We start from the raw sequence: 27705 nt of genomic DNA, 5'->3' as shown, positions 1-27705 counted from the left end.
CGGTTAATAAAGCGGCACTGGAGTTGTGTCAAAGATTTCCAGTTGCATAAAAGGGATTTTTCTAAAGCCTCGAAACGTCTCCTGTGGTCTGGGCCCTATGGTAGCTTTATGATGTGTGCTAATAGATAAATCGATTTCTTATTCTCTTTCTTCTTTTTTGTAACGCCAACACCGAAGCTATAAAGCTATAGCTCGAACAGGCGCAAATGCTTTGTGATAGGCTTCTCTGTACACAGATTCACTTATAAATTTTACCGCTGCAAAAGCCGAATTCCCTCGTTGTACTGCATAGAAATGTGTTATTTATTTCAAAGTACCTTACAGGCCCCAAGGGGAGCATTGAGTCAGGGGGGCGTCATTGAACAAATGACAAGAGAAAACAGGTATATTAGCGCTAAAAATGTGAGAGCTAAAAATGTTGATCAAGCGTGTCCTTTTTATCAAGAGTATCACATCAAGAGTATCCTTCTTATTTATTTATTTATTTTTTTATTTATTTATTTATTTATTCATAAGCTAAGTATTTATTTAATCTTTTTTGCTTATCTCTTAATATGTTCGAGCCCTTACTCTTAAATACCATTGCCCTCCTACATGCGAAACGGTGAAAGAAAATAGACTTTGAAAAGGAAATTGTGCAGCGATTCCAACGTGGCTATGTCAGCGTTCGGAGGCCTATAGACGGCACCGATAAGAATACTGAGAGTGAAAACCGTGAGCATGAGCCAGACCATTTCTACATTCGTGTTGTGGCGTACCAAGCAGTAGCCTAAACATTTTTTATTACGACGGGAACACCACTTCCCCTTGGACAGCAGTAAAGGCGAATAATTTCATGCAAATTTGGTACAGCGTCGTTATCACTAATGCTGTCATGAAATCAAGTCCCATTCAGGATAGAAACATCTGGATCGTACATGTGAAGAAAACTTTCAAGTTCATCGCACTTGCTCATGATACTTCGGGCATTTACATTAAGCACTGAAAACAGGCTTATTGAAGAGCTGCTTTTTGAGACTAAAGGTACTGTCTTACGATCCGCAAGGAAAGTGCATCGCTAACGCAGCAGCTTTGTCACCGCGCAGGAAGCGGCATTCTTTCATTCCTTTCGTCATCCCAACAGAATTGTCTGCCATTAATCTTAATTTTGTCGAAAAAAAGCATCACTTTGTCGCCTTTACCTCTGTGCTCTTTTGAGCTTTGCCAAAGCTATTTTCGAATATGTTGCACAACTGGTGAAATATCTTCTCAGATGCTAAATGCCCAGTTTCTGAGTTTCCTGCAGTTTTTAATTATCTTGGCCTTGTCTTTTCCATCTAATAGTTTTAGGATAACCGGTCGGCGTTTATTCGCAGAAGGTCTTGCAATTCTATGCCTGCGTTCAAGCGGTACGTCGGATATATTTAACAGATATTGAAATATTTCGTTGCAAACTGTTTGTTCGAGGGACTGCTGATTCTCTTCTGCAATTTCCTTCACGCCATATAGGATTAAGTTATTCGTCCTGCTTCTGTTTTCTAGGTTGTCTACTTTCAGCATTAGATTGTTAACAGATTTTTGCAACACGTCAGCTTTCAGGGTGTAATCAGTCACAGTCCCAAACAGGTCATTCATGTTTTTCTCAATGAAAGGCAGCTTGTTAGTAGTTTCAGAAAGCTGGTGATTCGTAAAATTCGCGCTTTGTTTTAGCTCTCGTATTTCGTCTAGTATTGTCTTAAGCATTTCCTCGGGTGCTGATTCTGGGTTGGTTTCAGCAAATCAACCCAGAATTCAGACAGAATTCAGACAACCAATTCAGACAGCAAATCAACAAAACAGCAATAGGCAGACACCAATCGTACAAGCAGGTGACCGTGGGCACGGCAGAAGCACGAGACAAACGTTGTCGCTACGACACGTATGTACTGAGCGTTGGTCTCTCACCTGGAGAAGAAACAAGAACGGATTCGTGGCACGCATGGCCTCAAAGCTTCCGCCGTGCCCACTGCTCGGTGACTGCGAAGCAGTCGAGCTTTTATGCTCCCAAGGGGCTGACGTCGATGACGCGGGTGGGCAATGCGCAGCCATCCACGAGGGCCAGGTGCGCATGCCCCAGGGCTCTTCGGTGCTATTGCGTGATCCTGAGCTGTGCCGGAGAACAAGCTCCTCCGTTATATGAAGTTCGAATGCTTCGTAGCATTTCTCAGTCGGTGTAGCGTTAAGGTTGGCAAAAAGCACGGCCCGGAGAAGAAACAAGAACGGATTCGTGAGACGCATGGCCTCAAAGCTTCCGCCGTGCCCACAATTTATTTTAATACCGCCAAATACTACCAAATAAACACCGTGCCCACATTATTTTAATACCGCCAAAATGACACTATCAATCATGTTATCTCTTTAAAAGATTGTCTCTGTAGGCTAATTTATTTCCATATTATTTTCTGGCTTTCTACATTAGCTTGCCTAATCTGCACTGTCTCTTCCAAGTGCTGTCTCCAGTCCTTGCTTTACCTGCCAGTGTCATGGCTAATCAACCGTAGTAGGTAAGCGCCAGGCAATGAGGAGCAAGCAAACAAGCCTCGTGCGGCGCGTGGACCTCGTTCGCTTAGCCGGCAAGAAGCAGAAGAAGAAGACATCCGTCCGGTCGGCAGCAAATTGCAATCCAGCACGCCGCGAGGGATGAAGGGCTCCGCAAAAAACCGCGCCCGAGGAGGAAACCAGGGGTTGATCTCTCCTTTCACGCCAATCTTGTCTCCTAAATCGCGCCCGCTATCTCCCATGGGCGGAACCCGGGACCCGAGGCTACAGACTGGAGCCGCAACCCCGTGGCGACGGTTCGCCATCGGAGGAGCCCGATCTGCAAATGTTTTGTCGCCGATAACTCCTGCAGCGCCGCGCGACGACGTCCGGAAGTCAAAGCCACGGCCTCCATCCCGGGCAGAATGGATGCCACCATCGAGCGCCGGTAGTCAGCTGCCCTTGTCACCTACCGTCATATCCTGGGAGACCAAGGCAACCGACACGATAACAGCGGAGGGTGTAGCGCATAGCAACTTCACTGACAAGCCACCTCTGTTCCTCGGCATCATCCCAGACGATGACGAGGGCTCACTCGAGTACTCCGTCTACATGACAGCCTACACGGTTGGCTTCGCCGCCCTGCTGCTCTTTATCACGGTCGCTGCGAGCGCCTACTTCCCACACTGCGACAATCCTGTGAGCTGCTTTGACCTAAACAGTGAGCTACAGCGCAGCAGACTTGTCGATGTAGACCCGTGTGATGACATGTTCGAGCACGTCTGCGGCCGCTGGACCAGCGTGTACCCTGAGCAGCAGGACCTGTTCGAGGTCCTCAACAACAGGCTGCGCGTCTCCTTGCTTGAGAACATCGATCAAGTGAACGCTGACTCCCGTGACGCGGTTGATAAGGCGGCCGCTGCGATGACCGCGTGCATGAACGTCCCAGAAGCGGATATCGATCACGCCGCAACTATTCGGCACGTGCTGCGTCAACGCGGATTGACGTTTCCCGCCAGCAAAAAGCGCTCTACACGCGAAGTGTTCGGAATCCTCGTCGCGCTCACCCTGCAGGACCTTCTGGGCGTTTTCTTCCAGCTCAAGCTCACACCATACTTGAAGGCAGAGGATAGATTCGTCTTCGAATTAAGGTACGCCGAGACCATGTTCAGGTATGTCACGGACGCGGCAGTGCTCGAATCATGCGTCGGTGCTTACGACCCGAATCTAGAAGGCGCTCGGGACGTGGCAGAGAGGCTTGCGAACGTGGAAAATGATGTCAAAACCATCACAGAAATTCATTCTGGTGGGAATGAGCAGCCGCAGTATTACAAGTTCTCGGATATTGATGACGTTTACTATAACAGGACTCGGCATGAAGTTTACATGACCTCGCAGTGGTGGCTTGATGAAATCAATAAGCATATACCTGAGAATTCAGTCATAAATATGGCGTCAGAAATTCTCATCAAAGATCATCACGCCTTGTTTCTGACCATTGATGTGCTGAGAGCGTATTCCACCAGCAGCTTGAACCTTCAGACGTACATAGCCTGGAAAGTCATCAAGTACCTTTCGTATGCGGCGTCCACCAGGATGTTTTTCTGCCACTTCCATTTAACCAACGTCCACTGGGTGAATACTTTCGCCAGAACACTCGACCGATGCACGAGCTACATCAAGGTTGTCATACCGCACGCCCTGCTCAAGTTACAGGTCAAGCATGTCCTAGACGACGAGACCATAAACTACACCAATACGATCGCCGACCGCATCAGGTACCAAATGGAAGTCTCTTACAATTTCTCTTTATTCGACCAAGAGTCGGCAAGAGGTGTAGTTCAGCGCCTTCGGTCCATCCACCAGATTATTGGCATGGCCTCAAAACTTCGCAGTAACGCCGCACTGAATTCCTACTACAGTCATATACCGAAACCCGAAGCACCATTCAAGTTCGTGGACTGGCTCGTCGAAGCTCACCGTGCTGTGGCAGCGCACAAGAAACGCTTTCTTCAGCCCTCCCCTGATGGAACGGCCTCTATCAGCCGAGACGATTGGGACCTGACGGGAATATCGGTGGGCGCCTTCTACGTCATCGTGTACCACATTATCTACCTACCCGGCAGCATACTCCTGCCACCATTCATGGTTCCGTACGGGCCAAACTCGTACAACTATGGCGGGATCGGTAAGGTAATTGGCCACGAATTGACGCACGCATTTGATCCGAAATACCTGGACCTCAACCCTAGGGGCGAGAAGCAAATCTTCTACACGCCTCAGTTCCTTCAGAAGTATCAGGAACTACAGAATTGCATCGTCCTGCAGGCCAACAAGTTGACTGAGAGTGCCGTCGCCGGAAACAACTCCATCAGTGAGGCTTTCGCCGACAGCGCAGGAGTTGAAGCCGCCTACCTCGCGTACAGAGCTCTGCCAGAGTCTGATCGCCAGGCTGGATCGGGGTACTACACAGCAGACCAGTCCTTTTTTGCCGGCGGCTGCTACATGTTTTGCCAGGCTGAAGATGATTACTCGGAGCTAAGCATCTACCTGCCGCACAGCCTTCGCTGCAAACAACCCTGCCTCAACACGCAAGAATTCGCGAGCGCTTTCGGCTGCAAAAAAGGATCGCCGATGTTCCCGCATAAGCGGTGTGACGTGCACGACTTTTTGAGGATCGCACAGGGGGGAACGCGCTAAGGCCGTGCCGACGTGTGCTTCAGCTTGCATTTGCGACGGCGTGACGTTAACTGTTGTTTTTTCTGCCGCCTCGGAGTGGTTGCTTGTGTGTGACTTTCCAAGCACTTGGTAGAGCGAGGCACGAGAGTTTAGTCGCTGCGCTCTCTTTTATGCTCCGTTGCTATGACATATCACTCCCAGTGCAGCGTCGTGTTGAAGATCCGTGTTTTATAACAGCAATGAAGAATGATGGCATACAAGAGCATTTCCAGCAGGAAATCTCGACTACCGATTTGCACTCGACGATATTGAAGGATAGTGTAAAGTAAATGCTATTTGATAGGTTAATTTGTCTTCCTAATCTCGCAGAATCTTTGTAGATTTCATCCACATTCACGAAACACGTGTTTTGCGGCATTCTTGACGTGTTTTGTGCTTTTCTAAATATACGTGAACTGTGGCTATCATAATTTGCGAACAAGATTATAAAATGTCTCGGTGGATAATCCCACAAGGCCAATGCAGATTTCACTGAAATTCTCATTTCTTGTCTGCTAGTGAAGACCTTGTTTGAGCTAACAAGCTGTAGCAATACTTGTGACGAGTGACTGGCCGATCAAAAATATTGCCATAAGGGATAAGCGGCGGGGTCCCGTTTCGGCGTTATAGACGCGGTTTCTCTCATCGGAAAGCACGCCAACGCACATTGTACCCTATACAGTGTATCTCGGCTAGCGTTAGCGAAGTTGTTCAGCGAGAAAAAAAAACTTTCTCAAGAATACAATGCAAGATACAATGATAAAACCTAAGCGGTCACTCAAACACCGTAGGTTCCATAATTCTATCTCGCACTAGGATTTTCTAGCGTTTCTTTTGTTCATTGAACGGCTTGGCTCACGGTAGCTTGCACACTAGGTAGACACACTCGTTAAGCGTCTTTCGTGAGCGTGCTTTCATAACGGCTGATCGCACTTCGCTTTGGAAGGCAGGTGCGATTTCTGTACACCGTTTTGTACATCCGATGCAACGCTGTGGAAGTGCGGCCCCCAAATTTTACCACTCCGCGCGTTCCGTCTATGCTTCGCTGGGCGCCAGCGGCGTTTGCTCGCGCGAGCATGCACGTGAGGCTGTCGCGACGGGATGCAAATAAACAACTTAAAGGGAATATAATATAAAAGAACGTGTTAGCAGTCGAATGAGCGCATGGTTTGCCTGCTTCTAAGGGTAAGGACTTGGGTTCATTCAGAACTGACTTTAGATAAAGAACATTTTCACAAAAATTGGTCAAGAGACACTGAAATGTTTCTAAGTGCAAACGCAGCCACTGCAAAAAATATCTCTAGCCTCCACAGCGTTGCAACTGATGTATGAAACGGAGTATAGCTTCGCATGTAGAACGCACGTGGGGATTTTTCACAACGTCCATATATGTTACCTGAAGATCAGAAGCTTACTGGTCACATATTGTAGACTTAGGAGTATCGATATTTTCTGTCTCGCCGTAATGATTCCTCGTTGCTTTCCACAAACGTTGAAATGAAGGGGACATTGAGTCAAGTGCATCACGGATGTGACTACAAAGGAGCCATGACAATTAGTACAAGTTTATTAAAATCACTTATCCAGTCTCCTTTTTGCGCCAGATGAGCGGCTGTTAACGTTGTCAGAATAATGACTAACGCATAGTCTTAGTCGCATAGATTAATACATGGGCCAAATGCACGAAAACATGCAGCTTCACCCAAGGCGAAGCGATGAGAACGATGGAGAGTTTGAGCGCTGCGCTGAAGGCGTCTTGGAAAGCTGGGACGATGAGGAGACCCGCCAACGGGGGTGCAGGCCTCGCAATCATAAGTGCACCGGATGAAATCGCAGAAACCATCGCCGTTCTTCAGTGCCCCCCCCCAAAAAAAAATGATTAGGTAGATTTAGCTCGGCGTGTACTACTGCTCTGGCTATTAGCATTCCTTCTCAACAGAAACACTAAGTTGTGTGCGCACAGCACTGAAGCTAGCAGTGGGAAGCAGAACGCTGGCCGGGCTCCAGCAGAGCCGATTGAGCGCAACGCGACGCTGCGTCCTCGTCGATTTTGCAGCCGAACGCACTGTGTATCTCTGGAGGCATTTTAACCCTCCATGCGTCGGCTGCTCATGTGCCGTCAATATCTGCACTGCACGACCACGCCAATGGAGACGGCGCCAGCGCGCTTCGAGCCGTTCGTGCCATCGATGAAAAAGCTCGTGTGCTTCTATGCAGGTGCAGCGTAACGGATCCGAGCTTGTGAATATTATTAAGCAGTCCCCCGCTACGGTGTGTCTTATGATCACATCGTGATTTTGGCACCTAAAGCTCCCATAGTTTAGTACCTTTATTTTTTTTCAAGTCAATTAGGCTTTTCTTTTTCATTTCTGGTCAGGGCGGGAAGCATAGGTAAGGAAAGTACCGCGATTTCAGAATATGTTAGCTCACCTGCACTATGGGCCCAATATCTGTAACCTCTTCGTAATAAGGTAGAGGAAGACAGGCTATTTAAGAAAAAAAATGTGAAAGGTTTGCCTAGTGGGAGTCCTATCAAGCTACTCCATGTGAACGCGATGATAAATGAGTTGATGTGCACAGGACGTATATGCACTTGGCACACACATAGCCCGCACGTAGCACAACGTAGAATACTGAAGTGTCTCGTTAATATCATTGTCTCAGAAAAGTTAAGCGTGCCTTCGTAGTGCAAGACGTACAGGTGGCAGGAGTTCACGGTCTCGGTACATGCCGCAGCTCAAGGTGTGAACCAGCTGAGGTGTATTTAGTGTGGTCATTCATGTTATGAACTAAAGGGCACTGACCATTTCTGTTACGGTGGCGAAATAACTCAAGATGCTTATTCCCTCGCCACAAACTGACTTGTGATGTGCGCTGCAAACACGTTATTGGATTTCTCCTCGAGAAAGAAGGCATCTACTAATTCAAGACGAGAGAAAATCGGATACTATTTGTTGGTCGCAGTTAAGTGACGCTAACACATAAATTCAAGATGTTCAATGAGGATATTCCATTGACTTCAATTGTTTTATGTAACACTTGGTTCAATAAATTTTATATGCTTAATATTCACTTTGCTCTAATACGGGGTAACCATTGCACTTCAAGCTTTTTTCGCTAAAGCTGGATTTTCTAGAACCCATTTTCATAGGCATTTATTGTGCAATTGAATACCACCCTAGTATATTCCCAAGTATCTGCTACGCTAAACTTCTTAATTTTCTAAAGTTCACACAACGACGTTTGTAGGAGCGTTCTTTGCATATTAAATTATTTTCAGAGTACGATGGTCACCACATAGTGGAATTATAATCACGTAGGAGCAAGGTCACTTGAAGAATTGTGCACATTAAGATTGTTTTGTTCTTGTCCCGCTGTATATTTACTTGCAGCAACGTTTTCACACAGCGAGAACCCCGCGTTACTCGTTCAGCATGTGGCGAATTCGGCCGTCGCTTTTCAAGGCGTATTTTTCGTTCGTCATCGCAAGACACCACCATCACACCTTCTCAGTCCTCCTTTTATCTCTCCCCTGTACTTGTTAGCTTCAATGGCCAGTTCAACAGTGCCACTGCCCAGAAAATAATCGTTCGTCACGATGTTTGTGCATTTCCAAAAGCGCTCCCTGAACATGTTTGTCACGTTGAAATTAACAATTTCCGCCAGCTCGCGCACTGTGTCTACTTGGGATGGAAACTTGACCGTCAACTCGGCTTGAGCCGAAGACAAAGTTCCAGGGTACTTCTTGCAGGCATTTTCTTCGAGGTATTCTACAAGATAATTGAGATCTTGTGCGTCCGCCCAGTTTTGAACTACTCCTGGGCACAGGAACTCAGAGTAGGGACCTACGTAGTTGTAGTTATACATCAGAAACACGGTCGGCTTAATTTCTTTTGCCTGTTTAACACATCCACCAAGTAAGTCCTCAAGTGTGCTGTTGAACAGTGTTCTCGGTGCCGTGACTTCCCCGAGGGTATTTACAATCACTTGTACAAGCATTCGATGACGTTCGTTGACTGGATCGACGTAGCGGTCGAAACCGAGAGTAAACCTGTGGAAATCTAGTAACACAACTTCCCCCGTGGTTTCGACGAAGCTTCGAACCTGCCGCAGAACAGCCTCCAGCGTAACCTGCGCCTTGAACTTATCGTGAAACATCCAGAACACGCCGTCGACGAACCCAACTCTCAAGTCCAGAGACCTGATTCCAAAGGCAAGCTGTTGGGCGATAGTTTGGTCTTGCGTGAAGATGAAGTCCCCCACGGGCCAGTCTCGTCTCAGGCGGTACATGGCGGAATCGTGAGTCCCTGGCACAAAGAGCTCGTCGAGCTTGAGATTAGAAAAGTGGCAGCAGCTCTCACGCATCCACCTCGGGTGCCCGCGAAGGCAGGATGATTCGATGACTACGCTGCTGTTGTCGGTGGCGTCGACTTGTAGTAGGACGGCCCAGTACCCGAGGCAACTTCCGGTCATCACTCGTTCGGTTCTGTATTCCGGGTACTTCACCGACGTCGTCAGTCGCCCAGCGCTTTGTTTCACGGGGTACAGCTGTGCGTTCTTCCAATTATTCGACCTCGGAGTTTGCGAGAGTAGAGCGACAAAAGCCTTGTTGAGGAGGTCGACGTCCACGCCGTACCAATTGACCTCGAAGTGACCTGCTTTCCTGAGTGCGCCTTCGTATGACGACACCGTGAGATATACGCCGCGCTGTTTTAAACCTGCAGTGGTAAGCAGAAGACAGTAAAGTAATACCGATAAAATTCAAGAATCAGAACTAAGCGCAAATTCTAGCCATAAGACTTAGCGTAAAATGGCGGCTCGCATATGGCGCTCAGAGGGATATCGCCAAACATTTATAATAGCGAAAATTGTTGTTCCGAGAAAATGCGAGGACAATGAAAGGAAGACAGCGATTTTTGTTCAGTGCGAAAAAAAATCTTGCTCATGTGAAATACCACCTCGGCCAAGGATACAACGTATTAAACGCCAACTTTCGTGCCTCACAATAACGCGGGACCCTTGTACGTGCACAATATAAAGTGTCGTCTGCATCACAACAATGGAACTGCGCCAGGAACTCATTATGTTTAATGAGCGAGACAAGTATTTAAACGTACTTTAGCAGTACACTACAGAAAAGACAGACTGCTGTTATCTCAGTCTTTAAAGCTAGAGTATAAACTAGCGGCCTCACTGATCTCGCACTGGATATCAAAGCACTCATTTCTTCGTGATAGAGAAGTTACTCAAATTTATGTACCAACCTGTACTGTAGACATGAACGGAGGTTAAAATAAGCAGGCAGACCGCACCCGTGACGTAGTTGGCCTTCGTATCGTAATACATCTGCAAGGAAAAGCGAGTTAATTTGTTAAGTACTCCTGACATTTTATTGAGCTTCAAAGAATCACACCCACATCTTCATAGACTGTCAGTGGCATTGGTTCTCGCGCAGGGGTGAAAATATGCAATCGTTACAGAATAATATCCAACTTGAAAGGCGCAAAGCTAAACCTATATTGTATCACTCTTCCAAGCACGTAAACCACGATTTGTCCTGCGTTAAACTTGGCATGGTGTTACCGAGTACGGAAGCGAAAAGCGCTTCAAACATTATTAGGTAGCCTGCAATTTGTGCCATTAATTTATGCAAGTAAACGTTCTGTTGTGATATTTCACCAATCAAAACAAAAAAGTTCGTTTTCATCTTTCGTTTTCAAATAAATTGCTACAAAGCTGTCAAGTAAGGCTTCACTGCACCTAACGCGCAAGATTTCCGTAGCACGACTTCGTAAATTTCAGCAAGTGAACATTTTTGCGTTTTAAGTAGGCTTCAAAGCAAAGCACTAAGCGCATCTACGAGGCTGATACCACGTGTACTTTACGTCGTAGTCGTGGCGTTCACTACACACGGTACATAAGCAAAAATTATTTGACTATTCGCCTTGTTGCTTTAGAAATCTTCAGCTCACTTTTTTTTTCGCGAGTCAACTAGGTGCCGGCTGCTAAGTACTTGAAGCGAAGTTCTGGGTGCCGCCACGCAAGCAAGCCAAAAGTTCATTAACACTGCTCTGAAGGCGCACTTCAGAACAATGTTAATAAATATGATACACGTGCTTTCTTTAGATTTATGTCCATGCCTCAAGCAGAGTATAAAACGGTATCAGCGCACCTTTGGACGACGATGAAAAGGAGATACGCGCTCTCTCGCACAGCCACACGTGTCTGATGGTCAGCGTTTTCTCTCGGCAAACGTGAGCTACGTCCTTATCTCCTTATCGTGATACGTCGTCCGATGCTGTGGATGGCACGCTGCGATCGCTTCCTGAAGTGGATGCCTCCGTGAACAGATGATAGCGGGGTTCCTGCGGGAAGGGAGACCTAAGTTATCGTGAAACCATGCATGTGTGGTGCGCACTAATATCTTTTTTCTACAGTGCATAACATTACGGCTGAATCAGTCCAGTCGCTGACCTTCCCGCGAAATTGCTTCCCCAAAGATAGAATTACCAGTGCTTGTTTTAATGCGATTAACGTTCTTTCATAATTTCCCTAACTTTGCGGCATCTAACATTTTTCACATTCCCCAGATACCCCAGTTGTCTACCTAGCTTTGACCACTAGGTATGGGCTGTCTTTCCGAGCACGCAACAAGAGTCATTTCTGGGTACCGGTGCTGCTGACGCGCAAGCATACCTTAGACTAACCTCATTGTGACGTCGTTTTCTGGAGGTTATTATTGTCGTTATTATTTTTGAGACAGCAGCCTCACCAAATATGCGTAACCCCGTGGCTTCTTGTGGCGATCTCTTCGAGTGTCATTCTTGCACATTATTGACAATAAGCACAATGGTGGACTAGTGTGCACCTGTTGCGAATTCCTCTTCTATATCACCTTCGTTTCTTATTGCGCGTTTACGTCACCCTTCCTCGTTCCTTAGTGCAGAGTAGCAGGCCAGAGTGCGCTAGCTCAGGCCAAGCACCCTGCCTTCATTAAAACAAGCCCTCTCTCACTCATTACAAAGTTACCAAGGGGTCTTTCGGCTCCCTCTTACGCTTATTAGGTGAAGTGTATTGTTATTGCGGACAGGTAATGGCCCAGCGTTATTCATTTCCGTGCATGCGAAGTGCATCTGCATTAACGGTGCTTCATGCACTGGGATATTCGCAGGCCGTGCGCTTTCGTCCTCGTCTACGTTATTGTTCTTTATGCGTTTGATCTGTCTCATGTTGCGTATCTAAATGATGATCTCCTCGACTACCTGTCTGCAATGCTTATCTTTACTAAACATTCATAAAATATTGCCTCCAGGCCTCATGACGATAGATCCGCCTGCTGCCAACACCGCCATTCTCCTCATTATTATCGAAGGCGATACTCCAGTGAAGTGCAACCGACTAGCCGCTTTGGCAGCTTTGTTGGCCTTCTTTTCCCAAGTACTCTGACGTAGATCGCGTCGCAGATTGCAAACGTGATTGAAGCACGTCTGTGTAGTGCGTCAAGTACGCCAAACATCAGATTTGGATGTGAACCAACTTGAAATTTCGGGGTGAGCCAACTTGAAATTTTGGAGTGGGCCTACCTGAAATTTCGGAGTGGGCCAACTTCATATTTTGGGCTGCGCCAACTTCACATTTGGGGGTGGGCCAACTTTTGAAGTTTTAAATAGAGCCAACTTGAAATTTGCGGGTGGGGCAACTTAAATTCGGGGGTATGCTTACGCATACTTAGAGAACTCCAGTGGAACATCTGTATAATTATCTGCCCCTTCATTCACGTGATGCTTGACCTTGTATCATATGGCACTCACCATGAAATTCGACATACATTTATAGTTTGTATCGATGGGTACAAAATACGAGGTTGGCTGTAGGGTGGCGTTGAATATCTTAATAAGAAAATGTAAGACGTCCGACAGTTCCCATTACATCATTACCCGCTATGGCTGTAACCTTCATGACAGCTACCCGCAGGTCAGAATAGGTGAAAGGAGACTGAGAATTCTAAGGAACTCGACAAACCACGTCTCTCGCATCTCTCGCAAGTAGGTTTTATTTTACGGTTCAGCGTGAATTCCTCCGTATTAACCGCATTCGTTTGAATGCCTGTCTACCTGCTCGCTTAATTTGTTTACTTGATCCTTCCTATAAGTGCAGTCCATTTCAAGTTTTCCGCAGACGCCAATTGATTGATTGATTGATTGATTGATTGATTGATTGATTGATTGATTGATTGATTGATTGATTGATTGATTGATTGATTGATTGATTGATTGATTGATTGATTGATTGATTGATTGATTGATTGAACGGATTGACGGACAGACGGCATGGCTGGCCTCACATCAGCGCGGCGAGGCCGAAGAACAAAAATAGATTATGCATTTTTCCACTAATACTGCATTGTTGAGTTTGTAACTGGCATTGTCAATCAGAGAGCACCTGCGCAAGTCAGTTCACGCGCGAGTGGCTTGCGTAGTTACCTTGTACTTCGTGTTTGCAATCGATAGGAAAGCAAGGACGACTACATTCGCTTGCTTAACGTTAGTAAACAAGTCATTGTCAGAACAAAAATATTGCTATGCTGCAATGGTCAGCGTGTGGAAGAGTACAAGGCTGATTTGTGCTCTGATGGTTTCGATGCTTAACGCAATCTTGCTCATAACTATCCGTAAATACTATGTGCGACTCGTCCTAACCGCATAATATGGTCTAATACTCCTGCGTTTTCGATGGGTTAGTCATGATACCATATAAATGTTAGATGCCTGATAATGCATGATCAAAGAAATATTCGGCACTTGCTCAAAAATAGGACGCAGCTACATTGGAAACCCCATAAGCGGGTTTCCTTGAAAAACAGCTCCGCAGTGGAAAAGAAATTTTACCTTGCCCGTATTTCTTTCTTTCTTAACTTTTCTTTCCATGGGACATCTTACACCTTGCAGATCATCGCAGATCTCATTTGCTTACATATTTCCTTGAATATTTGGCTAGACGTTGACAAGAAATTCGTGTAAATCTCTGTAGACTAACTTGCTTAATCATGATTATTTGTCACTGGCAACATTTTCAATGCAATATACAGTTTATACTTGACCAAATGGTGTTCCTCCAACCTTGGTTCTGTGTCTATGAGCCTACGCCTTGGACTTTGTTGAGCCTGATTACCTCGCGCAAACCTGAGCTTCTGAAATTGCGCTGTACTGTGCAGCCATTTTATCTGCTTCCAGTGTAAGGAAGAATGTGCGGTTGTTTTTTGCTGGGCTGTGAACAAAAAAAATGTAAAGAAACGCAAGCGACTGTTCTCTTGAAAAAACACAGTTTGCTATTTTACTGCACAAGAAGGGCAGAAGGCTAATCCGGCGCACTTGGAGGTCATAGCTTTGTTCTCTTTACGTTTGCTAGATATGCCTCGATAAGGTGTCTGGTCTCCAAACTGTCGAGGAGGTTGTCCCCATGACGGATTGCGCCGTCCTTTGTCCACGTGGTGATAGCGACTTCGGCACATGAAAGAGGCCCTCCTTGAGAAAGTACCGGCGAGCACAAGAAAACCGTATGCGACGAAGTATTTCTCAGGATATATCCCTCAGCCTGCGCGCGGAGCCCAGACGAGTCTCGACTTACCGTGAAAGCAATGGCCGCGGACTTAAAGGAGCTCGTGCATAACGTCGTCGAGGCGAACTCCCAAGACCTGTGGCAACTGAGTCGTTTCGTATGGGAGCATCCCGAGCTGGCTCTGAACGAGGTGCAATGCCACGACTGGCTTACAGGCTTCTTGGAACAACGTCGCTTCGACGTGACGCGTAATTATCTCCTGGACACAGCGTTCAAGGCGGAGCTTCACGCTCCTGGCGGGGCAGAAGGTAGGAGGGGGAGGGGGGGGACCTCATTATGTGCGTGGTGAAAACGACGGTCGCATTTTTCTGTGGCACGCACACCTGTCATTCCGCATCTGCCCTCCTTTATGTCTGCCTCTACCGCGGACAGCAGCAGTGAAGCGTGGGTGTTAACAACAAAACGCGAGGAATACGTTTGATGATCATTAGCGTTCTCTCCACGCAGACCCGACGTGTTCTAAAGGTACGTACATTTGCGGGCACTCGGGCGAAACGTGAACGTTCAACGTAATTCCATATGCAATGTACATTCCAGAACAGCAGTTGGCACCATGCTTTCGAATGCGCCAGCCATCGACCGAGAAAACACTTGCCGGTACATGTACAAGCTGAATTCGTGCGACAAGACTGATTGCCGGTACAGCGCGCGGATGAGCATGACGTAGCTCAGTGCGGCCGAATAACGCCATTCGCAAAAGCGCCCCACAAGATCTGCGGCAGCCGGAATCGGCCACGCGTCCCGTCGTGTGAATCTAGCTTTAGCGACCGCTTATCCCAGTATGAAATATCGGACTCGAGAAAAAATGATTTTAGGTTTTCAGTTCAGGGAGGTCAGAAAACGTGTAAGACCTTCAACTTGAACCCTGTCGCCCAAATCAAGGTGTTGCTACAGCCCCCGATGAGCTCCTATATTGACAAAATCTTGTTCATTTTATCACAGATCATCAGAGCACCTGCCGCAGTTTAGGAATTGGAGCTGGTCATTGCTATACGCATCTGCACTTGGTCGAAATCCGCCTCAAGTTCAGGCAGCAAATGAGACCCTTAATGTAGGGCAGCAAACCGGACTTTCGTCTCGTTGGCCTTCCTACTTTTCAACTCCTTGCTTTCTCTCTCTCTCTCTATTCAGAAAACCTTATGTACATTGTTAGCTCTCCAACACGACCAAAGGCATTAATTAGACGTTTACCGCGAGGCAACCCCCACCCATTCATCAGCGCCTATCCAGAAGTCAACGAGTGTTGACTTCTGTTGTCGGGTCAACATAAGACCATTCTCTCTGAACCTGAGAAGCTGAACTAATTGACGAAAAGGGCTAACGTCGCATGCTACCGTGGTAATGGCTTCGACGTCGGATTCCCAGGTCTCTAAGTATGCGGGGGCGAAGGTACAACATCGGAAGCGTAGTTCTACGGAATGGTGCGATATCATGGGCGGGATATTGCGACCAATTCGACGATTGTGATTGGCCGCGATACAGTCATCAGATTTCCTAGTCTATTCACTTAGGGAATACGACCATATTAAAAGCGGAGACTTTTGGCACAGTGGGTGGTGCTGACGTGTCCTTACGTGAACTGAGACCTTTAACATGCTCCTGCATAGAGTGGGCTTCCGTATCTGGAGCCAGCGTTCTGGTCCAAACGCCACCTCGAGCCGCAACAACATGCAGTGGGACAAGACTATGTAACGTACTAGCGTACTGTGTGACACGTTGCAATTTCGTGGCAGAATTAGTTCGAACAGCATGTCAGAGTAGCGCTCTCTTGTGGTAGAGTGTTCTTCACTTGTTGGTTTAGTTACTGTCGTGCTACCGGTACTCATGAGTGCAATGACCCAGCTGTGTGCGGTGCTCTTCTGCCCCTCTCGTTTAATTAAAGCGCTTTCGTCCTCAGTATTACCCCACGCTGCCTCCTGTCAGCGCCCTAGTAACTCTAATTCTTAATTCCGCTTACAATGCGGGTCCAGAGGTAATTGATAATCATCTCTCAAGTTTGCGTGTACAAGCACCACAGCTCAAGCTTGGACCTCCGGGACATTCTGGGTTGTTCCGAAAACACTGCCTTCGCGTTGCACGCAATGAAGAGGCTTCTAGTTTTTCTTAGGTCTACAGGTATTCAGATGTTTTAAGACACCTTTATCGTGTATATGCGTGTCCTTGGGTGAATGTGCAGTTTATGTGTTTCTGCAATCACTGTGCATGTATTTCTCTCCGAACATCTGGAGTACTCGTCATGACAGGTGGTCAGCCGGTCTAACACTTCCTGCACCTCTCTAAATCAACATGTTTCTCCCTCTCTTACATTAAAACTACTCCCGTTTCATCTCTGCGTTTCAATCACACGATGCAGGGCCCTGCATAGCACTGCTGTGCGAATTTGACGCCTTGCCCGACATTGGTCACGCCTGCGGACATAACCTGATCGCCGAGGCCTCCGTGGGTGCGGCGCTTGCCGTGCAGGCGGCGATGAAGAGTCATAGCGACATTCGTGGCAAAGTACGCACTAGCGCATTTGTCACTACATGTTGAATAACCCTCATCGATACGCCTCGGACTTGGTGGGGGGGGGGATGATAAAAGGACGTCCATGTCTTCCTACTCTCTCTCTCTCTCTCTCTCGCTATAATATATATATATATATATATATGTGTGTGTGTGTGTGTGTGTGTGTGTGTGTGTGTGTGTGTGTGTGTGTGTGTGTGTGTGTGTGTGTGTGTGTGTGTGTGTGTGTGTGTGTGTCGATAAATGAAAACTGCTTGAAACTGGCGTTTCCGCGAGTTTCGATGCTGTCTAAAATTATTTGAGTCCGCTGTAACTGAGTTTCCGCAAACGCCAACATCGATTCTAACAAACCACATTCATAAAGTTTGCTTTCCACGTTTACTCTTTAAGACAATGAATAACGTAGAAGTGGTGCGTTGCTGAGTTCGTCTGATATTCTTACCAGCCCTATGCATGTCCCGGCCATTCGATTAGAAATATTCAGCTAATTCATGGAGACCTGCTGTGACGTACACATGAAATAAAGGACTCTCTGGAAGACCCTGGCTACGAAAGGCGTTATATGTCACAGTCAAGTAAAATATAACAGGCGCAGAGCTAGTGAAATGCCTCATTTGCAGGAGGGAGTCATGCTTTTCCTAATACTCTATATACGAAATAGGAAAGCCAGTGCAGCCAAGAAAATAATACCCTTGGCAACGAAAGTGCCCACCAGCCGCAGTCTAGAATTTAAAGCGTCGTGAGTGGTTCGAATATCTGACTTGGTACAGTGGAGCGCTGGATATATGACAAAAAATATTACAGAGATGTTGTTTTGTCTTTTTTTTTTTGGTTATGTGATGTAACTGTGGAAAATAGTTTTTCGGAGGAGCGGTTCTTTTTCAGTACAAACAAAAAGTTCGAACGCTAAAGAATATTCATTTATCGTTTCATTCGGAACAAGTCTACAGTGCGCCAGCTTTGCCCTTCTGTACTGGTGCATTTTCTCTCTCTTTCTTTTTTTTGGGGGACAGTTGGTCGTTCTCGGCACACCTGCGGAGGAGAGTCACTGCGGTAAGGAGCTGCTGATACGAAAGGGCGCCCTGGCGGGAATCGACGCAGCGCTCATGTCTCACCCATTTCCGGTGGACATCTTGACGGCTGCCTTTGCAGCGACGGATCAGGTGGGCCTCTACAAGGCAGCATACCATTTCAAAAACTATAAGCTATTCTGTGCTCGAGAGCGCATCGTGATATCAATGATTGCTCAATTAATTCATTTCAACTTTTTGACAGTGATCACGTCTATTGATTATTTGGGATGGTGCAACTGAATCCTACATGCAAATGAAACAAAATACATCGGACTATTACGCGAGAAGGCAACATGAACCATCGGCTGTGTCCGGTAAAGAGTCCCGTGTCATGTCCCGCTAGTTTACGCGTCTATCTCGATTAATCCTCGGGCTGCAAGTGCTTACACTCGTCACGATACACGCTCAGAACGTCGCCCATTAACGCAGATTCAACAAGCACACTCCAACATATAGCGCACAGCGAAAATACATGAATGAAAATCGGCATCAGCCACTACTAGCCTGCACAGAGGGGAATAACGTAGCCCCCATCATCATCATCGTCATCATCATCATCATCATCATCATCATCATCATAATTTATTATTCCCTTAAGGTCCCTTCAGGGACATTACATAAGGGGGGAGACGCGGCCCCCATTCTACACTCTTAGACAAAAGGTACACCCTTTGGGGTGTATATCTGCCACACAACGATAATCGTAATCTGCCTCACTTGCGTTTCTTTTCTTGAAAACACCGCGCCCGCTACTTTCCTGTCGGGAATGCTATGTCACGCTCACAACGCCCATGCCGTTCGTTACTGGGAAGTACCGGGCTCGCAGCGTTAAAGAAAGGAAATGCGGACAAGACAAGTTTATTGTTCTGTGGTAAGATACAACCCAAAGGGCGTAATTTTGTTTTAGAGTGTAGATCGGCCACGCTGCGTGCAGGTGGCGTAGTGGTCGCGCCTCTCACCGCCCATATTGCGGCTTCTTTGCGCTCATGGGAAAAAATACTTGTGGCACGGTGAACGCTCAGATTGCCTCTGCAGGGCTGCGTCAACCCGTAGTTGTTGCGATCCTCCTCATCCTCTTCTTTTCATTTATGAAAGCATGGTATAATTACAAGGATTTCTTCAAGTACTTACCAGCAGTTCCAGGCGCATTTTAGAGTGTCTTTTTCTTTTATTTTGTTGGTGGCTAGTTTTAACGTCCCAAGTAAGCATATGGGCTGCAAGACGTGCCGTACTGAGGGGTTCACATATTATATTGCCTGGTGTTTCAGGGGAGGCAAAACAACATGAGGAGTTCGATTTTAGCCACCTTATAGACGCTGAAGCAAATAATAACGACAAGAATATCTTTGCTCTATGTTCAATTCACTTTCCAATGATTACATATATAAGGGCCAAATATCCGTTTGTCTTGGTACTATAGTTAAACTGAAAGGCATTGAAAAAGGAAGAAAGGAGCTTCTCACACGATAGGAGCCTCCGAATGACATATGCGATACACATATGGCGACGGCTATCATTGAGTCCGCCTTTTTTCTGCTGAGTACCTGTAACTTTTTTCCATTAACTGCTGATAGATTGAAGAGCAACGTTTTTTCTTTACTAATGTGATAGTATCATTCGGCATTGGTCGCTTGTATGTAGCACTGGGCAAAACTGAGTAAAATTCTAGACTATACTTCATGTGTAGCCTTACTTCGAGGGCAACAAAATTTGCTTATCCATCCTGGTGTTGTTTTTTTATTTATTGCATAGTTGTGAAATATGTAAAGTTTAGCCAGTGAGGGGCTAGATGTTCTGAAATCTTAGCCAACAACAAGAACTACAAAGAAACTAATATATCACGAAATTACCAAACACTGTCGAATTGAGTTTGTAACGAGTAACTTTTGTCGTACTTTTGTCGAGGAAAACCCTCTCAGTTTCTACGTTCATTCTGAAATCTTGGCCAATAATTCCAGCAACAAAGGAAATAAAAGGTCATGAAATTACAAAACGCTCTCGAAGCGAGCCCGTAACAAGTAATAAAAAAAATACTTTTGTCGAGAGAAGTCTTCTCGGTTTCTACGTCCATTTATCCGAAATAGACATTTGCACTTTTATTTTTCCATCGCCAGCTTGTGGTCCGCTTCAAAGGTAAAGCAGCTCACGCAGCAGCGTCGCCGTGGGAAGGAGTGAACGCCCTGGACGCTGCCGTCGCTTCGTACGTCAACATCAGCCTTCTTCGGCAGCAGCTGAAGCCGACCGCTAGGGTGCATGGTACAGTGCCACTTCCTCTCATACTTCATCCATGGTAGTACAATGGGCTGTCTGTACACGCAGTTTCAAGATAGCAAGGAATGGCGATTGCAGCTCTAATTCGGCACCGAAGCGATAGGTAACAGTTGGGCATGGTCTGCTGTCGGAAGGCTAAGTTATCTCGAAACGCTGAGTTCTGGGGGCTTCTTTATCGCAGCAGAGTGGTACCGGTGTTCGTTATGACTGAGACAGTTACTTTGTCCCCAGATAGGTATTCCCCCGAACATAACAGCCACGCCCTGAGCGTTCCGGATGCAGGAACCGTGTTTCTTATAGAGGGCGAATTTTTTTTTTTTCAAGCCTTTACCGTGGTTCAATGGCCATGGTGAACATTTATGTTTTTCACGTGTAAATGTGTAGTGAAATCAAAGCTGAGCGCGAGCTAAAGCTTCCTTTTAAGAGAAAAACAAAACGCATAAAGAAAAGATGCCGAATTCACACATTCCGATTGGCAACAACAAATACTGCATTTTTCTCCTGCTCCGCAACCAATTTTCTTGACTTTTTCTCGCTCACTATGACGGAAAATTAGCAACGGTTATTGCGGACCTCAATGTTAGACCGTCGCAAAAATTATGCACGAACAACTTTCACACGTGCACCCTACTAGTTTCCGCGTACTCCTTTCCCACGCTGTAAGATTCAAATCATGTTATAAACACTTTGCTAACACCACCTTCACACGCTAGCTTTCAATCACCGTTGAAACCCAAGGCCATTATTACGCGCGTTTCTAATTGACACAATTGTGCAAGCTCACGGAATTGGAGCCAGTGAAGCTCACCGATTGCAATATAGCCTTTGGCTTCGATAATCATTGAAAGCGAACGTATGACTGCCGCATTAGACATTGCTATAAGCTGCTATACCCCGCCCGCGCAGGCGTCATCACTAATGGCGGCAGGTACCCCAACGTCATTCCCGAGGAGGCGGAGATGAGCTACTTCGTCCGGGCTCCCAGCACCGAAGAGCTGGTCGGGCTCAAGCGAAGGGTCGAGGCCTGCTTCCAGGCTGCAGCCGAAGCCACGGGCTGCACCGCGCACCTGGACAGGCGCTCGACGTACATGCACTTCGTGCACAACGATGCCATGGCGAGAGCGTACCGGAAGCACGCCCACGCGCTCGGTACGAACCTCTCGTTCGTTTGCTATATGCGCTGATAAACTGCCGAACGTTGACGCCACGAAAATGACGCCACCTACCCCGGTCATCACTAATGTTAACGCAAGGGGGGTGCCCGTGACCAAGGAAAAAAGGCATGCCTTCAGCGGAATCATTTTACCGACTTACTTAGCACGATTGCAACAGGAGAGGTTTATTATTATTATTATTATTATTATTATTATTATTATTATTATTATTATTATTATTATTATTATTATTATTATTATTATTATTATTGCCGAAAGACAAGATGTTCGTGCGAGAACAGTGGTAATGTGTGCTTAAATGAAATTCGGGGACCTAACGCCCGCAATCTGTACCGTAGATTATGAGGGATGCCGTAGTGGAAGCCTGCGGAATATTATTGAATGTGTGGGCTTCCTTGACGTGTAGCTAAACCGAAGTGCAAGAGCATCTTTGCATATCACCCACCCTGTAATAAATGCGTCCGCCACGGCCGTTGATCACACACGCGTCATTGTGCTCAGGAGCGGACCGCCATAGCCATTTAACCACCTCGGCTGGTTGGATTGCGCGTTTGTACTCACATCTTGATCATTTCGTTTATTGCCGTTGTCTTCGTTTTCTCTGTTTATTTACTGGTACTGCTCTCTTCCGCAAGCAGTTTCCCTCTGTACTCCTTGCATTACATTTATTTTGACGCTGTCTCTATCTCTATAGATTTCGTTCACAATACCCCACTCTCCCGTTGCCCTTACTGTAGTTGCACTTCCTTCACTTTATATATGAAGGGCACATACGAAACACGTGCATTTCGAGATACACCGGTTTTGTTGACGGACTCTCACGCACTCAACTAACATGCCGTCATTGCCACTGTCTGTGCGGCAGGCGTGACCTTCGTCGATGACGTCGTTGCCAACCTGCCGCCGTCGGGAGCAGCCACGGACTGCGGCAACGTGTCCCACCGCGTGCCCACCATCCACCCGCTGTTCGCCGTCCCCAGCGCCCAGGGAGCGGCCAATCACACGCGGGAGTTCGCTGCCGTGGCCAACGCTGCTGATTCGCAGCCTGCCACCCTGCGATCCGCCAAGGCCCTGGCCTTGACGGTGCTCGACCTGCTCAGAGACGCGGAGTTGTTACGCGAAGCGAAGCGGGAGTTCACCGAGCAGCGACTGCCGCCGGAAGAAGAGATGCGAATCATGCTTTCGTAGAGCGACAATAAATGACGACATTAAGCTGCCAGTTCAGAAAAAACAAGGTTTACTACCCTTATTATAGATACACCTGCACTGCTCTTTTCATATTCAATAATGCAGTATGATTTATGGTAATACACGAGAATTGCAATGTGCATTGATTTGAATTGTGGGTTCCGACCTTTCGACGACGAGGAGGAGGAAGTGGACGGAGAGGACAGGGATGTTAACCAGAAATGTGTTTGGTTGGCCACCCTTCTCAGGGGGCCGGGAAAGAGGGAATATAAAGATATAAGATAGAGCGAGGAGGGGAGGGGGAGACATTGTGAGCTCGCGCACGCGCGCGGAGGGCACCACCAAGTGAAAGGTGTTTAAACGGACCATTCGCCCTCAAAAAACACACAAGCGCTTTCACAGCCTTGTGGGCCAACGAGCGATGTTGGTGGTCTTCGAGTAGCGCTTGCTCGGACAACGGCCGGTCATCCAGTCGTTGCGAAGCTGCACAGTGAGCTATGAGGAACAGCTTATTTGGGCACTCCGAAGTAATTTCGACCTTCTTCTGTTCTTTAACGTGCAACCGAAGCATGGTACGAGGGCGCTTCTTTTTTCTCTGTATTCCGCCGCCATCGAAATGCCGTGTCCCTGTGACCTCGTGCTCGACGCCATAGCCAATCAGACACCACGAATGTTCACATGCATATAGGATTACGCATGTCTTCAAGTGAGATACCTAAACATCTGGCTTATTGGCTATGTGTGTGTGTTCTTTTTTCACACGAATAGAATATTAGAAACTGCAATATATGATGTTATACCACGTTTGCGTGCAATATTAAAGATCGATGAAAGGGCTGCAATACAGCCGCTTCACTGGTCTGTCACCTAATCGTGCATGAGTGGAACAGAAGCAATTATTAAAGAAAACACAAAGACACGGAAAAGTGCATCTGTAACCCTGTCAGACACTGTCAAAATGAAGCTGGTACGGAAAGCCTATAGAAAGAATACAGAGCAGTAGGCGTTCAAGCGTTCAAGCAAGTCGTTAGTCGTTGCCCTGACTATTTCATCATATCTTTCGGTTCGCCAAAGAAAGACAGTTTTTTAAGTGTTTTTGATATTCAGGCTTTGCATTTATATTCATATCTGTACTAATGTACGGTATTTATGCATAGATTATTTTAGTGCTCAACGTGGCGGTCGCTTATGTTTGAGTGTGTCGGTAGCAGGCAGTGCCGTACTTCGTCAAGGGTACAAGCGTATGTTTAGTACTAGCCCCTCTGGATTTATAGCCTGCAGAAAGAATTGTCATTGTTACTATTCATCAAGTACTTCTGGCCTTCATTCCAGGCCTCAAACAGGAGGGCGAAATTAATACAGGAATCAGCCGTGATATAACATATACTTCCCAAGAAAAACATCTGTGTAAAAAAGAGGATGTAAGCCTAATCTGAGAAGCATATGTCAGAAGTACAAGCTTAAACAAAATGCACTTTGGAGAACACTCGTATTAAATATAAAAACTATGAAATTCGAGTAATACAATGCATATGAATGACCAGTGCAAGTAACCAAGAATCTCTTTGGAAGAACGCTCGCACTCTGTTTCCTATATAGGACTTGGCTGCTTAAAGTAGTAAAATGGAAACAGCGGGCACCAATCTGCGCGATATGCATTGAGAACCTTGGATCTCAATAACCAATCACTAGAGGAGCCTGCCGACTTCCACAAGGAGTGCGTTCGAGTTTCATTGAGATTTAGTGTTGGTTTTGCTTATATTTAGGGCACCGAACTTTTCACATTCTCAGTGCAAATCGAGAGTTCGCGCACCAGACTGCACGAGCTCAAAGTGCGGATAAATGGCTGTACCGATCAACAAGCCCCGTTTCCGTTCTACGGCATCTGCGACGAATGTAGCGGCACAACCGACGCGCTAATTAGGCTCGCTAGGAGCTTCGTTCAAATGGGCCCAATTAACAAGGTGACCTCGTGTACGACCCATGCCAAGGTCAATGAGTGAGTGAGTGAGTGAGTGAGTGAGTGAGTGAGTGAGTGAGTGAGTGAGTGAGTGAGTGAGTGAGTGAGTGAGTGAGTGAGTGAGTGAGCGAGCGAGCGAGCGAGCGAGCGAGCGAGCGAGCTTTATTTCGGTCCAGAGAAGACGTGTAGGGTGTACTATTTGACCAGAGAAAGAAGCGCGAAGGAGCAATTTATCGTGGTTGGTTGTCGGTACAATACAAATGCTAAATATGAGGGCCCTCTCAAGCTATCTGGGCCGCGCTGCGCACATGCAAAAGGCAGGACGACGACCGATAACAATATGCCCACGGCCTACCACAACGCTCATGTCATTAGTCCCTAGACTCGAGCATACTGCTCTTCTTTTTATCTGCTGTGAAAGACGTGCAGAAATTTTTAAAGAAAAGAAAGAAAAGCAGAAACCTCACGGCGTTAACATAGAAGCAAACATACAATGACGCCAGAGAAAGCAATACACTTTTAAGGATGAACCACCACACGCGCAATGCGGTGGATATCGTTTCCGCTCGCACGGGCGGAAAATTGACTTCTCGCCCACTTCATTTCCTTTTAGAGCGATAGCTCTACTACTCCTGGTACAAACCAAGAAAACGTCTGGTTCCGCAAATCTGACATTCAAGCTCAGGCGAGGTCAAACTGGGACTTAGCCTGCCTTTACCAGCGGCTGCTGCGTACTCCGCACGTGCGCGCATGTCTTGAAAGCGATCTGCGATGGGGACAAAGTGCGCCGAGCGCTGGTACTCTCTCAAACAAAGTTTACACACACCCTTTGGCTCGTGTCTTGCCACACAACAATAATCGTCATCTGTCTTGTCCGCATTTCCTCTCTTTAACACTGCGAGCCCGGTACTTCCAAGTCACGAACGGCATGTGCGTTATCAGCATGACAGAGCATTTCCGACAGGAAAGTAGCGAGCGCAGTGATTTCGAGAAAGGAAGTGCAAGCAAGATAGATGACGATTATTGCTGTGTGGCAAGATACGAGCCAAAGGGTGAAGTTTCAAGAGTGTAACTTCGTATGCACTGTGCTTTCGATGAAAGTTGACGTTGAAACGAGACGCAGCATGAACGTCAATTCGCTCGCTGCGGCTGCATGCCGCGCTGAGCAGCCTCTGTGTCTTTTCCCAAAGCAAGCAAAACCGTGACCATGCTATCGCTCGAAAAACCTGGTTTAATCGCGTTCAACCACGTCAATTTTTTGTCAAGAAAATTGTTTATGTTATTGTAGTTTGTGTATATTGCAGTATTGCATATTGTAATATATATATTGGTGTCCATGTATATTATGACCTGTGCAAAACCTTTTCCTGCTTTGTTACGTTCAATGAACTCGCTCTTATGTCTTCGTTGTTTTCCATGTATCAGAGAGACTTGGTTTCTCCTCAAGAAAAACGTCACTTTTCTCTCGAGCCTACCTTCACACTTGAGATGAAAATTAAAATTGAATCTCAGTTTGTTATTATTCATGTGGTTCATTTAATAATAAGAGCTAATTTGCTCTTCGTTTCTTTTTTTCCAATTCTCGTCTTGCTTCTATGACTAACTGAAAAACCGAGCCTCTCGGTTTGGCTCATGGCCGCTTAGTGCGCGAGCGTCCTATACAGGTGATCATTCAGTCAGGTTACATTTTAAATATGAAACAAAACTCCACTCAATGCAAACGTCTTACATCATCAGCCTATTTTATGTCCATTGCACGACGAAGGCCTTTCCCTACTATCTCCAATTACCCCTGTCCTGCGCCAACCCATTCCAGCTAGCGCTTGCGAATTTCATAATTTCATCACCCCACCTAGTCTTCTGCCGTCCTCGGCTGCGCTTCCCTTCTTTTGGCACCCATTCTGTAACCCTAATGGTCCACCGGTTATCTATAATACGCATTACATAACCTGCCCAACTCTATTTCTTCCTCTTAATGTCAATTATAATATCGACTATCCCTGTTTGCTCTTTCATCCACACCCCTCTCTTCCTATCTCTTTGCGTTACGCCTAACATTCTTAGTTCTGTCGCTCTTTGCACGGTCAACTTGTTTTCGAGTTTCTTTGTTCGACTCCAAATTCCTGCCCCATATGTCAGCACCGGTAGAATTCATTCATTGTACACCATTCTCTGTAGTGATCATGGTTAGTTTCCAATCAGGATCTGACAATGTCTAGCCGAAGGCGCTGCAACCCATTTTTATTCTTCTGTAAATTTCTTTCTCATGACCAGGGCGCCCTGTGAGTAACTGACCTAGGTAAACACACTCCTTCACAGAGTTTAGAAGCTAACTGGCGATCCTGAACTCTTGTTCCGCTGCCCGGCTATTCATGATTATCTTTGCCTTCTGCATATTAATCTTCAACCCCACTCTTACACTCTCTCTGTTAAGGTCGTGAATCATTTGTTCTAACTAGTCTCCAGTTTTGCTGAGCAGGACAATGTCATCTGCAAATCGAAGGTTGCTGAGATATTCGCCGTTGATCCTTACTCCTCAGCGTTTCCAGTTCAATAGCTTAAATAGTTCTTCCAAGCACGCACTGAATAGCATTGGAGAGATTGTGTCTCCTTGTCTGAACCCTTTCGTTATGGGTGTCTTCCTACATTTTTTCTGGATAGATAGATAGAATAAACTTTATTTTCCAACGGATAAGGTAAT

General features: G+C 46.5%; 3 protein-coding genes across 6 annotated transcripts in view; 2 read left to right on the top strand and 1 right to left on the bottom strand.

Moving 5' to 3' along the window:
* Positions 1–11567, bottom strand: part of LOC142588388 (tetraspanin-33-like) — a 29080-nt gene extending 17513 nt beyond the window's left edge. The window contains exons 1-2 of the mRNA XM_075700023.1: positions 11387–11567; positions 10479–10560 (exon numbers count right to left, since the gene is read on the bottom strand). Of these exons, the coding sequence (XP_075556138.1) occupies positions 10479–10493 (15 nt within the window). The 5' untranslated portion in view covers positions 10494–10560; positions 11387–11567. The remainder of the gene's footprint in view (positions 1–10478; positions 10561–11386) is intronic.
* LOC142587247 (xaa-Arg dipeptidase-like) overlaps positions 1–23078 on the top strand; it is a 147298-nt gene extending 124220 nt beyond the window's left edge. For all 4 annotated transcript variants that reach the window (XM_075698116.1, XM_075698118.1, XM_075698115.1 and 1 more), the window contains 5 exons: positions 17186–17331; positions 18351–18500; positions 20525–20666; positions 21588–21830; positions 22722–23078. In XM_075698116.1, coding sequence (XP_075554231.1) covers positions 17186–17331; positions 18351–18500; positions 20525–20666; positions 21588–21830; positions 22722–23044 — 1004 coding nt within the window. In that variant the 3' untranslated portion in view covers positions 23045–23078. The remainder of the gene's footprint in view (positions 1–17185; positions 17332–18350; positions 18501–20524; positions 20667–21587; positions 21831–22721) is intronic.
* LOC142588397 (endothelin-converting enzyme 1-like) lies at positions 2758–5260 on the top strand. Its single transcript, XM_075700044.1, has one exon. The coding sequence runs from the start codon at positions 2758–2760 to the stop codon at positions 5194–5196; it is 2439 nt and encodes an 812-aa protein (XP_075556159.1). The 3' UTR covers positions 5197–5260.
* Positions 23079–27705: the final 4627 nt, after the last annotated feature.

This window comes from Dermacentor variabilis, chromosome 7 (assembly GCF_050947875.1).
Source record: "Dermacentor variabilis isolate Ectoservices chromosome 7, ASM5094787v1, whole genome shotgun sequence".
In the NCBI taxonomy this organism is placed as follows: domain Eukaryota; kingdom Metazoa; phylum Arthropoda; class Arachnida; order Ixodida; family Ixodidae; genus Dermacentor; species Dermacentor variabilis.
This window is presented reverse-complemented; position numbering and strand designations above follow the sequence as displayed.